A 13946-nucleotide genomic window follows, 5' to 3' on the forward strand; every position below is an offset into this window, starting at 1 on the left:
GAGATCGGCAGCAGAGGCCCTTCTCCGGGAGCCCTCCGTGAAAGTTATTAGGAGGGTGAGTACCCGGAGGAGGGCCTTCTCTGCGGTGGCGCCCCATTTCTGGAATGCGCTCCCCAGAGAGGTCTGCCTGGTGCCGTCGTTATTTGTTTTTCAGTGCCAGGTCAAGACCTTTTTATTTAAACAATATTTTAACAATGTGTAATATTATCTATTGGTTTTACTTCTATAGCCAGGGTGAATCTAGATTTTATGTATACTATTTTTATGTTTGTTAATTGTATGGAAGCCGTCCCGAGGCTTATGTGAATGGGACGGCATACAAAAACTCCAAACAAACAAACAAACAAATACTACAATGAGTTTCACCCTGGAAGGAAGGCATGATTTAAGTGAATGTTTAAAAAATCTGGATTTATCGTGCTGAAATGTATTATTTTATTTGATGTATATCTCTCACTTTCTCATATAAAGCCCAAGGGAGCTAAGGGTCTGTAGGAAACAAATGCAACACCCAAAATGTTCAAACCGTGGCTGTTCTCATGAAAGAGAGCACGGGTCCATCAGACCATCCCATTGTCAGAGTACCAAGACCCTGGAATGTGGACACTGAAACTTGGCGCACCATATCACAGAGGCCCTGCAGAGCTGCGCCTTGGGGTTCTTTCGTTTTTTAAACGCATTCATTGTTTTTAAATGAATTTAAAAGTACCCATGTGGCTGAAGTCCACACAAAAGCAGCAGCCGCTTGGCCATCTATGTAGTTTGAAATTTGGGATTAGCAGCCAGAGGGATGGAGTTGTAAGCCTGCCCTTCCCCTCCCCAGTGGGTTAGCTCACATTTAGAGAAAAGGTGTAAACGGCTACCAGGGGCTGTGATCCACTCAGCCAGGGTGGGCAGAATCTGCTTACAGCTCCGACAGCTGTTGCATCTACTTGATATTTTCCCAATCGAGGGCTCTTCCAACCCAAGCAAGTTGGGATTTCTTTGCCAGTACACAATGGAACTTGATCTTCCTCGTTCAGCTTTTCCCTGCGCCTCCATTTTCGCAAGCAGCGTGCCTCAGATCTGCCATGCAACAGCCTCCTTTGCATGACCCTCTTCGGCTTTCTCGTGCAAACTGTGCCAGCAGGATCCTGTACCAATCCATGTTCCTCATTAGCAGTGGCGTCCTCTGTTTTTCTTCAGGGGAATAGAGGGCTGCCTGAAGGGGGAGTCAAGCTGTGCCTTCCCCTCTACTTGCTAATCGGGATGCAAAAGCATAAGACGGGGCCGGCTCTATCCCGTGCATGTGCAGCTTGGCCTTTAAACCCATGAGGCAGGGAGCTTCTGGACTGCACCACTTCTAGAACGCGCCATGAGGGAGGGGGCATCGATCAGTATCAGTACTGAGGCCGACACGGCCATCCCCCGGACTGCAACAGAAAGAAGGTGACCCCAGGCTAGGCTGGGACCATCTTGAGTCAAACCAGCCCACCCTGCATCTTGGAATTGCTGCGGCTCCTCTCTAAACTGGTCTTCCTCAGCCTGAGATTCTCTGGAAGTCCTGGAAGGGCGTTCCCATGGTTTGCAGCTGCCCCTTGGAAGTTGCAGTCCAACATATCCGAAGGCAACAGCTTGGGGAGGGCCGGGTGATGTCACTTTGTCTTGCGCTCTGCTCCCAGACGCAAGGAGAGAAGTTGTGTTTGCCGGTCTCCAAGCCCTTGGCGGTGTCTTGGGTCAGGCCTGCCATCAATCCTCCGGAAGGTGAGATAAAACAGAGCACGGCAAGGCCATGTCGCAAGAGCTTCCTGCCAAGCTGCTGCAGGGAAGCCTTGTGGATGAAGGGGCCTGGACGAACTTGTTGACTCCTTGCAATTGACCGTACATGGAGCCAGTTCCCAGCCTCCGGCCGAGCTGAGCTCCTCTTCCCTGACACCCCCTCCCAGCTGTGTCGCTACAGTGGGGCCTGCGATCATTCCTTTCTTGGGTCAGCCGAGATACTTGGTTCTCCGCCAAGCGCCGTTAGTTGAGACAAGCTCTGGGGAAGGGCTGCGAGCCTGCCAGCTTCTGTCTGCGTCGCCGTTCCCCACTGCTCCGTGACTCCGAGGCCTTCTCATGTTCTTCCTTTTCTGTTGCCCCTTTTGGCGAGCAACCTGGGACCGTTGGCTCAAGAGGACAGCCATCTTGCGCAACCGCTCGGTTTGTACAATCACAGGGGAGCGAGGACAAAACCACAACAGCATCTTTTCCCCACCGTGCTAGTTGTACGCGACACAATTTGTCTAGTTACCGTCATGGTGTGCAGGTTCCTGTTTTGTCCAAACCTGGCGAGGGGCTTGGGGGGGGTGGCCTTGGGACGTCGCTGGAAGCCCATCGCTTGTTGCAGGAACAGCTGAGACAGACGACCTACGTTAATCTGACCAGGTGGTGGACCAGCGCTTTGCAGGCTGAGAGAGGCATCTCCGACTTAGGATAGTGGCTTGGAGAGAGAGAATAGGGTCTGGTAAGAGGGGAGGGGAAGGAAAACCGTCTCCCTGCCTGTGAACAAACCGCACTGGCCCAAATGGGAAAAGACCACCCTGGTGGAAGGCGACTCCCCATGCATGTTCATGCCACCTGCAGCCACTAGGGGTCCTCACAGCCCCAACCCATCGGGAGCAGCTCTCTTCGTGTGGAGAGTGGGCATTCATTGGCCATGGGTCAAAGAAGCGCATCCCAGCCGGGCCACTGAGAAGAGTCTCTGGGCTCTGCTCCTCTTCCCTTTCTTCCTTTTTTTAAAATAAGTTTTATTATTATTACTTTCTACAAACAAAAAAACTAAAATCATCAATCATCAAAGACATCGGACATACTGGGTCAGCCCCTCCTTTTTTTAATAACAATCCATAGCCATATTCACATCTACGCATAGTCCCGTTTCTCTAGCCAATAATAAAAAGAGTTCCAAGTTTAATAGAAATACGTATCCTCTTTCTCCTTCAGAGACAAAGTCAGCCTGTCCATTTCAGCGCAATCCAAGACCTTTTTTTAAAATCAATCAGTGGGTGGTTCTTCGTGCCTGTTGGGCAAATACAGTCCTTGCCGCAGTAATTACATGTAAAATCAAATATGTTGCTTGTTTGTCAACATCATCAGACACAATGCCTAATAAAAAGACTTCAGGTTTAAATATTACAGATTTTTGTAACATTTCCTCAAGCCATTTATGTATTTTAGCCCAATATTTTTTTTTTTTGGCCTTATCACAAGTCCACCACATGATAAAAAGTACCAGGTTTATGTTTGCATTTCCAACATCCATTTGACATATTTGGAAACATTTTTGCTAATCGATTTGGCCAAAAGCACCATCTATAAAACATTTTATGCCCCTCTTCCCTTTCGAAGCCTGCCCTGAATCTGGCGCAGAAACAGTGAAGGGGAAGGGCAGGGGATGCTGCTTCCTGCGAGTCCTCTCCCCCATGCAGGAGGCGACACCGGGGGGAGAGTGGGGGGCACAGCTGGTGGGGAGAAGGTGGGCTCACTGCAGGAGGCGGCGTGTGGGGAGTGTCCTTCCCAAGAGCCCTCCCAGACCCGGAGCCCAGCACTGCCTCCCGGAGCACCAGAACCGGCTGGGCAGCCAGGTTCCCACCAGGCATCTTGGACCACGAGGTGCTGTCCTAAGCCCTCGTTGTGGGTCCTGCTGGCTGGGGCTTATGGGAAGAGGAAGTGCCAGCCCCACTGCAAACATTTTATGGACTGCTCTCTGGAGGGAGACTTCTCAAACGGGGATTCTTTGGAAGCTTATCCTCTCGAATTCCCTGGCACGAAAACATGGAGGAGAGCTGGAACGGCAGGCCAGTCTCCCTGGAGAACACGCTGCATGGCCTGACTCTGCTTGACCCAAGACACCCTGGCTGGCACCCCACGTGACACGGATATGCATCCGGGGAATTTTCTGTGGCTCCTCCGCAAGCGCCTGGGGGGCTGCTGGGCGGAGAGGCGGGGATTTCTCGGCACAGAAATGGGAAAGGGGGAAAAGCATTTCCCCGCGGCCCCAGATTCAGCTGACACGGTTTAGTTTAGGATCTTGGGCATCCAGATCTTAATGTCTGCAGCCCATTGCTTTTCACCATTGCACATTTGAGGAGACATTCAACTGGTAAAGCTTCCTCTGCCATAGGGATGCAGTGGCGGGAACAGCCGCTTCATCTGTTGGATTTCCCATGCCTGTTACTCAACTGGACAAGCCACCAGGTGGAAAGGCCCATCCTGTTAAACAGAGTGGGCAGTTGATTTGGGGGGGAGGGTGTGAAAGGTTATTATATAATTTATTGATAATTTCTTATTCCCGGCGAGGTGGGAGAAAGTCACTTGAAAGTCTTTCTGTCCAAAATAGCATGGCCACCCTTTGGTACCTTGACTGGCTGGGCGTGGGGTGCCTGAGAGGGAGCTGGTCAGCTCTGCCTTGGGCCAGCCCTGTGAGATGACAACCTGAAGCCAGAATTAGTGTGGAAAATGTCCACAAGCAAACAGCAGGACACCATACATTGGGGAAAGAGCCTGATGCTGGGAACAATAGAGGGCAAAAGAAGAAAGGGACGGCAGAGGATGAGGTGGCTGGATGGAGTCACTGAAGCTGTTGGCGTGAGCTTGAGTGGACCCTGGGGGATGGTGGAGGGCAGGAAGGCCTGGAGGAGTGTTGTCCATGGGGTCGTGGTGGGTCAGACACGACTTCGCGACTCACAACAACCATACATCGGGGAGACTGGACATGGAAGAATAGCTGCGTCCCCCAACCGGGACCGTTCCAGCCGTGTTGGAAGGTGCAGCGGGGGGCACCAGATGCAGAAGGCTGCAGTAGCGACGGGCATGCAGAGAGGGTGCAGAGGGAGAGTGTGTCGCCTCTCTTCCCTGCCTCCCTTTCGGCCTCTCCGGCACAGCAGTGTGTCTGGAGGTTGCACAAACCCGGCCCGTTTGTGCTGAGCCTAGCTCGCTGGGGCTGGGGGGAAGGGGGGGCAGTGGGGAAGGTGAGCAGGTGGCATGCGATCGCTGGCAGGTACCGCCTCTCCCCCAGCCCCGGGTCGTGGGGGAACGGAGACATGGACGAAGGAAGGCGGGGGGCCTGCCTCCACCTGGGGTCGCACTCCCCACTCTGGTCTGTTCTGCGTTGCGGTCACTTACAAGAATGGTGTGTTGTGGACAGAGTTGGGGGAAAGAAGAGGTTGTGGTCTGTGGCAGGCCTTTGTTCTCCTTTCTGGTGGCGTAACAGGTTGTTTCACAAGATAATGCAAGAGGGGTTGGATTACCTTGAGGTTGGCTCCTTTGCACCCGTGCCTGGATGCAGAGGGGCAATAAAATTGTGGAAAGGGTGCTGGGGGGAGGGCGTTGAAGTCCCAGACCTTACGTGATGGAGGATTCTGCAAGGCATGGGGGCTCTTTGAAAGGGGGTGCCAGGTCGGCGTTGGGACGCAACCGTAGGGTCTCAGATATGGCTGGATGGTTCCCAACGTCGCATCACCTCCATCCAAAAGCTGTTCTCTCCAGAGGTTGTAACACCAACCGCTGGCTTGTGTAATGTGTGTGTGTGTGTGTGTGTGTGTGTGGGAGGGAGGGAGGGAGGGAGGGGGGGAACATGCAAAAATGGGCTCCAGAGATCTGCATTGCAGGAATAAATTTTGCTGGAGGGTTGGGTGGGAATCTCTCTGCTTTATTTTTGGTCCCACTTGCCCAGAGAGAACTGGGCATAGCCACTAAGTTCTGTGCAACTCCTGATTTTTATTTATTTTGTGGTTAGAATCTTGTTTTGCTTTGTTTTTGACTGAGCGTTTGGCAGGCTGCAAGGTGCTAGCCTCTGGCACCAGCTTCTCACCCAAGAAAAGCCCTGCTCCCCATGTGGACTTCAGCTGAGTATGGTAGTTTGAAGTGCATCCTTTCAGAAGAAACTAGTGTCTGGGGTTGCTTGCAGATGCGTGGCAGCTGGGGATGATGGAATCAAGACGTGTCCTTTGGCATTAGCAGTTGAGGTCCTCTCTCTGCCCTTGTTCAGCTTCTTGGATCGTCAGCATGTCTTCTGCGAACCCTTCGGTTTGGGAGTGGCTACACCCACCAGGGTTACCCTGTTAGGAACGAGCGAGCAACTCCACACCAGCCTATTTCTGAGAGTCCCCATGACATCCTCTCAGAATTTCAAGTGTGCCCACCAACCCAGAAAGGCGGGGAATCCCTGCATTAGAAAAAGACTGCATTGGCTTGGGCCAAGGAGCTGGAATATGGATTTGGTGTGGTGACATACACTCCTTGGAAGAGATCTGCTGGATCACAACCCCGGTCACTCGAATCCCACCTTCTGCTAATCCCTGTGGGCAGGGTCACCAGCGAAGCAAGGAGGTTGTTGCTACCTCCTGCTCTTGGTTCTTGGCATCCGGGGTTCAGGGATGGACAACCGGTCAATGCGGTGCTTCCATGTAGCCATTAGACTACCTGGCTATTATTCGATTACTATTAATGATAGAATTAATAATAGTATCAATAATATTATAATTATTAGATTAGAAATTAGAAGTAATATTAGATTACTTCTCCCCCTCTTGGAAAGCCATCAGAGACCAGGGCCATCCATGCTTCGCCAGGGGCGGCATAGAAATGTTATAATAATAATAATAATAATAATAATAATAATAATAATAATCCATTGCCACACATGATGGCTCTGAACTTCAGTTTAATCAGCTGCGGATGTCATTGGATGACCTTGGGGTTTAGGCCTGTGAGAGCAGAAAAGGCTTCTCTCAGTGTCTTGTTCCTCAGCACCCTCCCGACGGTGATGCAGCGCAGTCGTGTCTGTGCTGCCGTTTTTATTTGCTAGACACACGGAAAAGGGCTCAAACACTTTGACATTTCCATGTGTGCAGCTCACTTGTAAATTGAATATTGCAGAATCTCAGAGTGGAGGCAATTGCAGCTCTGAGTTTCAATCCCTGAGAATCTCTAAAACCTGGTGGTTGGAAAGACCCTTCCTGCCCAACACCCCGAGGAAGTGCGCCAGCCTGAGGGGACAGAACGAGTCTAAGAGGGACAGATCATCTGAGCTGGGCTTACACTGCTTCTTGTCTTCCTCTGCATTCTCTTCTTCTCTTGCATTGAATGAATGCTGGAAAATCCGTGCACACATGGCTTGTTGAATGCAATGCCTTCTCTTTTCTGTTGGGACCAGCATGCCCCCCTCCTCCTCTTGATCCAGGCAGTTCAGCTTTCACGGGAGTGTGTGACTGAGAACGGCTTCCCCAACTGGATGTATTGGATTTCAACTTCCATCATCCTCAGCCACACAGATAACAGCTGTGCCGGGGAGGGGCTGGCCTGTATTCACCCACTTAGGCCTTTTCTGCATACGGACATACGGGGATGCCCCTCTGCATTACAGTGGATGCGGCCGGGAGGTGCCAGGAGGTGATGGCCATCTCAGCCTCCCAAGCCCCTTTCCCTGCACCTACAAGCAGAAAAGCAGCATGGATGACCTTGGTGAGGTAGGTCCCCACTCACAGACATCACCTGGCCCTCCGGATTAGCCATGAGTGGGGGATGCTGTTCCGGAACCTGAAAGATTCCCCGCCTCTGGTGTCGTGTGGAAGGCTGGCCAGGAGGAGAGCAGCTGGTGTGGTTCCTCCTCCCATAGTGTCCCGGCTCAGGAAGACCAGCAGGCCGGACGCCGAGCAGCGCCCAGAAGCTCCAACTCACGTCCCTGCTCTCCAGGGTGGGCTTAGATTTTTGTGAATCGGCATCACTTGGCTCATTTCTGCACGCGAGTTCCTTGCTTCTGCACCGCTCGCATCGACAGGTGCTTTGCCCCTTTGCTGAGCGAGGAAGGAAGCTTGGGGAGAGTGCTGGGGGGAGCCATGAAGACCCCACGCCTGCCCCATTTGCACCCTCTGGCATTATGCTTCCCACTACAAGACCCGGAGCAGCAAACCCCTTTTCCCCATTCACCAATCGATTTCCCAGTTGGCTTCCCAGCATCGTTCCATTCCCTCCCTCCTATTCCAAAAGGATGGAATGGCACTGCCAAGGTTTAGTTACTGGCAGGAAGGACTTTTATGCTAAAATACATTGGTGTTTTGGCTTCACCCCCATCTGCCTCCAGCCCTAACGCCACTGGACTGCAGACCCCAAGAGGTTTTTTGATATGGAACTTGGTCCTTGGGCCAAAAGAGCCCCACCCCCAACGGCCTCATGCAGCAAAGGCTGGGGGGAAGCCGCAGAGGTGGCCTCTTGGGTTTTCTGCTCTTAGGAGTACGAAGAGGGGCATGGCCTCTCAGCCTGGCCTAAGTTCTGTAAGCTAGCCTAATTTATTCAGGCGTGACAGGGTCCTGCGGCCAGAGCTGGGGTGGCTTCAAGTCCATTTTGACTCGGCAGCACAACGTCTGGGGCCGGCCCTGCCTTGGTAAGGGAGCTTCTCCTGCAGAAAAGTAAAGTCAGCCAGAGAGGACCAAAGTGAGTCTCTACCACGAGAGATCCTTTTATTTACACACTCCGAATCCCACCCTCTGAATTCCAGGTGGCACCTCCTTCCGGCCGGCCGGCCGCCCGCCTGCCCGCCCTGCCTCCCTGCCTCCCGGTCTTCAACTGCAGCCCCCCAGCCCCTTGATAAGCCCAGCGGCCTCGGGCACTTGGCGGAAAATGTCGCGGAGGGTCTCTGTCTCTTGCATCAGCTGCTCCACCCGGTTGCGCAGGCGCTCGTTCTCTCCCAGGAGTTCCACCATGCGCTGCTGAGTCTCCATCACCCGGCGCTTGGCCTTGTCCCGGCTCTTGCGCACAGCGATGTTGTTCCGCTCCCGGCGCAAGCGGTACTCCAGGCTGTCTTTGTTCATGGACTTCTTCCCCTTGGGGTTGCCACAGGCTGGGGACGGGCTGCAAGGCGGGCCCTGGGGAGTGGGAAAGAAGAGTGAGCGGCCTGGGTCCTAGGAGGCATGGCAGCTGGGAGAAAGGGGCTCATTGCACAAGCGAATAATCGAGGTTAAGTTTATTTATTTTTTCAATTCATATCCTGCCTGTTTCCTACAAAGGGCTCAAGGCAGCTTGCATCATTCTCCTCCTCCATCTTATCCCCACAACAACCACCCTGTGAGGTAGGTTGGGCTGAGAGGCTGTGACTGGCCCAAAGTCCCCCAGTTGGCTCCATGGCTGAGCGGGGACTCGAACCCAGATCCTCTGAGTCCCAGTCCCACGCTCTGAACCACTACACCACACTGGCTCTCAGTCAGAGAGAGCGCCTTCTCCTTAATAATGGATTGTTTTAGCCATTTTATTGGTTTTATCGTTTTGCCGTGGTGCATTCGTTTTACGTCTTTGGTCTTGTTCTCTGGCCAGAGTCTTTGGGCTACTGGGCAATGCAAAAATGTGTATTATCATCGTCATCATCTGACCATGAGGCTCAAATTCTATGATGCTTCCTTAGAACAAACGTAGAAACACAGAGCATTTTTGCAATCTGGAATTCTGCAGAAGTTTTGTCTGGTGTGTGAGGACTGCTTGTTTGGGATGAGGAAAAGTTCTTCCAGGTGGAGAGGATCTGCCGCTGAGAATCAGAAGCCAATGTGTGACTATTCAGCCTTTTCCTCTTGAATGGATTTTTTGCTGCGATCAAGAAGAACCCGCCAGCACTCTGATTCCAGAGAGAAAGGAACCAGGATGCAAAACTTACAGTGGATTGGGAAGAAGAGAAACCCAATTTGGAGAGAGGGAGAGCCACCCAGGTGTGGAACTTAGTTCCCATACCTGACTGCCGCCTTCTCCAACCTGATGCATTTCGGATGGGTTGCACCACAGCTCCCGGCGTTCTTAGTTAGCATGGCCATGCTGGCTGGGAATGATGGGATTTGCAGCCCAACTCATCTGGAGAGCACCCAGTTGCAGAAGACTCGTACCTTTGCAGAGAAGCCTTCTGTACGTGTAACCGGATTAACCACATCTTCTTTCTGTCTACCCCTGCCTCCCACTTCCTTCTCCCTTCCTTGGTTCTCTCCCTTGTGTTGCACTGTAGATTGTAAGCCTCCCAGGGCAGGAACCCATCCTCTTGTCCTCTCGAAAGTGCTCTGCACTTCAGTGGGGCTAAAGAAGGAATCACAAATACTCACTGGCCACACTGTAAGGATCGGAAGATAAGTGCGGCTTACGGATATCAGGCTTGAGTGAAGAATAAAGTTCTGAAAGGGTTTAAGAGTTTCAGGGCAGGGAGCATCTTAACTGGGTGAAAGGAGGGCAGCAGGTGGGCAGGGGCCTCCGGTCTTCTTACCTTGAGCACTCGCAGGGCTTGTCCAGCACGCGCTCCTGGCTGGGCGAGGGCCGCCTGGGAACAGTGGGTGGCTGGAAAATGCATGGTGCTGTAGGGGTGGCGTCCATCGGCCCGCCCCACATCCCCGCCTCGCGGCTCCTCTTTGACGGCGACAGACCGCGGGTCAAAGGGCACAAGGCCCTTGCGCTCACCTCCGTAAGACAAGTAGGGGTACGGCTCCCCGGGGAAGTAGTTGGGGAACGGGGAGCCCTTGGGCACTCTCTGCTGAGCTCCTTGGAGCAACTCCGACAGCAGCTGCTCGTCGCCAATGTACGAAGCCAGCTCCGATTCACAGAGGGGGCCCAGCTCGGGGGCCCCAGGCCGGGCCGGAGCCATTTCCAGGGCCTGGTAGTGCCGCTCACCTTCGAAGTACCCGCCCTGGGACATGGTGCCAAGTCGCCTTGCTTCTCTCCCCTCTCTCCAGGGCCAGCGGGCGGCTGCAGCACACTTGGCTCCTGCCAGTCTGTCTCTGAACGTTCCTCTCGCTGGTCCCCCCTTTGCGGGGGGTCCTTTATATCTTCTTTCTTAGCACTCCAGCTTAGTGCGTGTCTTTCTTGTTCTCCACTGTTTCTTCTGCTTGTTTTTCTCTTTGACACGCAAATGGCTTTTCCTTGAATTTTCAGTCTGTTGGTGTCTTCTCCCTCCTTTTCCAGGGACGCCCGATGCTGTTCCTCTATTTCTCTCTCCGCAGCCTTTTTATTCCTGTTCTCCCCTCCGCTTGCTTCTACCTTCGCTGCTTCGTTTCCTCTCTCTGTCTGCGCCTTGTTCCCTCTTTCTCTGTTGTCTTGTTCCTTCCCTCCTTCTGTCTCCCTCCCCTTCCTTCCTCTTTTTTGAAGGTGCACCCCAGCTCCTCTCGTAACAGCGAGCCTAATTCACCCAGCAATTTCCCCCGATGTTCCTCACCCTCTTCTGGAGGTTTGCTCATCATGATTGGCCGTGCATGGCCCTGAGAACACACCTTTCTTTCCTTTCCTTTCCTTTCCTTTCCTTTCCTTTCCTTTCCTTTCCTTTCCTTTCCTTTCCTTTCCTTTCTTTCCTCCCTTTTCTTTCTTTCTTTCTTTCTTTCTTTCTTTCTTTCTTTCTTTCTTTCTTTCCCAGCATAAACCGTACCCCCATTCAACAGCAACGGCCAACTTAACTTCCATCTCCCAAGAGCATAAAAAGGGCCCTGCCTTGGACATAATCCCCACAGAGTCCAGCTTCTTGGAACTGTGGTCCCAATCCAGCCCCCAGGCCATGTCCCTTCCTCTTGCCCAACCATCTATTGTTCCGTGATTTCCCAGCTTTTGTGCTGCGTTTTCCCTATTCTAAAAGTTTAGACTGCCTCTCCCAAGGCTTAGTTCCTGCCAGTAAGAACCTGAAACTACAATCTACTATTAATTGGGGCCTGGTCTTTGGTCTCCCCTCCGATAGAAACCAGGAGCCAGCTTTTCCAAAGTGGAATTTGGCCCTTGGCTGAAAGACTCACCTTGCTTGGTAGGGTGGCCAACCATGTGACTCCAGAAGCCCACAGTAGCCCCCTTCTCCACAAACTGGTAACTGTGCCTAAATTTGGAGGTTCTGTTCTAGTGATAGGCCTGTCTGCCTTCATAAATAGACAAACACAAATATGTTTGATTTCTCCACACTCTTACCATTCTGTAACCCCTGGCCATAGCCTTCCTTATGCAACTTTGACACTATAGATAGGTAACTTGCGACCTCCCGATGTTACAGCCTGCAGTTCTCCTAAGCCCTAGCCAGCATCATCAAATGTCAGGAAGGACGGAAGTTGAAAGCCACCACATCCGGAGGGTGCCAGGTTTGGGGGCGGCAGCTGTTGCCTTGTGGGGAAAAGATACTCATAGTCAAGCTGGGTCAGGCCGAAGGTCATCTATTCCAGCTTTCTCTACCCACAGTGGCCAGCCGGATGTCCACAGGAAGCCACAGCAGGCATGAATCCCATGACACCTTCCCACTGGTGTTCCCCAGCGACTGGTATTCACAGGCACGCTGCCTTAGATGCTAGAGCGAGACGTATCCTTCCTTAATTTGTCTACGCTTGTACAGCCACCCAGGTTGAAGTCCATCCTTACATCTTGTGGGGGCACCTTTCATAGGTTAAATATGCAGTGGGAGAAGAAGTCCTGCCTGTCCCCCCGTTGTCTGGGTGGCCCACTTTAGCTTCCTAGCTTCACTGTATCACACAGCCAAGTTTCGCTTTCCTGCCACGATTGCACAAGGTGCCAAAAGGCGCCCGTGAACCGCTCTCCTCTGCCGTTTGTGGATATCGCCAAGCTGTTGTCTGTACAGAAAAGCAATCTCACATATTTGCTGTGACGTCAGCTGAAAACTCCCATGTAAGATAGAAAATGGCACCGCCGAGTGATAACGCCTAACCTTTGCCTGCTTCCAAGGGCCATGTTGGAGCTGAAAGGATGAGCTTTTCCTAAGAGACTCTACAGTGTCTTTTGGATCCAGCAGATGGAGCCCTGGGGCCAGAAGAACTACTTCACAGCTAGATGGAGCCTGGACAAGAATTCTAGGTAATTTAGAAGTGGGGGAGGTGTGTTTTTCCCCTCCGAGTGTCCCTAGAACAGAGATGTACACTCAGCTTCTTGGGATCTGTGGACCTCTTACAGAAAGTTTAACTTTTCCCTAGTGGCAACCTTATGGTCAGAAAAGAAAACCAAAAAAAAAAAAAAAAAAAAAGGCTGTCCAGCCTCCAAAAGAATATTCAGCTGGGAAGGTACAGAGAAGGACAATGCAGATCAAGATTTAGGAGTGCATTACCTACAGTTATAGCATGAAAGGCTTTTCAGTTTAGAAGAAAAGACTGTGGGGCGAGATAGAGGAGTCTGTGCAATTATGCATGGTGTGCACAAAGTAGGTAGACTGAACCTTTTCCATAATAGGGATTATTAACCAATGAAACTGACTGGCAGTAGATTTAAGACAGAGTCTAGCAACTTCATCACGAAGCACACAATTTGTGCAATTTACTACCACAAGATGTGGTGATGGCCACTGGCTTAGATGGCTTTAAAGAGGGATTAAATAAATTTATGGAAGATGAATGGCTGCTAGCTGGAACAATTAAATATGTGTTTGGAGGGAGCAGTTTATCATATTAAATACCAGTTGCTAGGGGAGATTTCATATCCTGCCTGCTAGGTTTCTTGGAATATATATTGTGCATGTGTGAAACATGCTGCTACACTAAAACAGATCTTTTGTCTGACCCACAAAAGGCCTTTCATGCTTTGGAGTGGCAGGTTTGACAGAGTAGCATGGGCCATTCCTCCGATACCAGAAGTTTTTATGTTTCACCTCAAAGCCAGTGGAGTTAAGAAATCAATGCATTTCCTCACTGGATAAGATCTCTCCAGTACTTCCATGTTAGCTACCAATATGTTCTTCCTAAAAAAAAAAAAAATCTTACTAAAGCCTTTTGGCTTTTATTAGACATATGCTGTGGACCAGGACTTTTTTTCTTTTTAAATTACATGGAACAAAGTGGGCATCTCCCATCAAAGTAGCACAGTCCTTGCCTAAAGGGCAGGTGTGTTTTCTAGCCCATGTTTATCTATCTCTACCACATAATTCCAATGAGAAACTGGAGTCGCTTGGACAAACACGTGTGTGCATTAAATGACGTTTCAACATCCTACAGACC

General features: G+C 51.5%; 1 protein-coding gene across 1 annotated transcript; it reads right to left on the reverse strand.

Moving 5' to 3' along the window:
• Positions 1–8463: 8463 nt before the first annotated feature.
• CEBPE (CCAAT enhancer binding protein epsilon) lies at positions 8464–11032 on the reverse strand. The gene is made up of 2 exons (XM_044420895.1): positions 10253–11032; positions 8464–8882 (listed from the first exon to the last, which is right to left on the reverse strand). Exons 1-2 carry the CDS (start codon positions 10676–10678, stop codon positions 8580–8582), a joined length of 729 nt encoding a protein of 242 aa, XP_044276830.1. The 5' UTR covers positions 10679–11032; the 3' UTR covers positions 8464–8579.
• Positions 11033–13946: the final 2914 nt, after the last annotated feature.

This window comes from Varanus komodoensis, unplaced genomic scaffold (genome assembly GCF_004798865.1).
Source record: "Varanus komodoensis strain SLA01 unplaced genomic scaffold, ASM479886v1 scaffold112, whole genome shotgun sequence".
Taxonomy (NCBI): Eukaryota; Metazoa; Chordata; class Lepidosauria; order Squamata; family Varanidae; genus Varanus; species Varanus komodoensis.

What these genes read in the sequence shown, in the direction of transcription:
- CEBPE (XM_044420895.1), bottom strand. Translation starts at nt 10,678, where the DNA reads ATGTCCCAGGGCGGGTACTTCGAAGGTGAGCGGCACTACCAGGCCCTG. An exon ending in AAGCCCTGCGAGTGCTCAAG is followed by an intron (nt 8,883 to 10,252) that starts GTAAGAAGACCG and finishes CCCACTCCCCAG; the next exon opens with GGCCCGCCTTGCAGCCCGTC.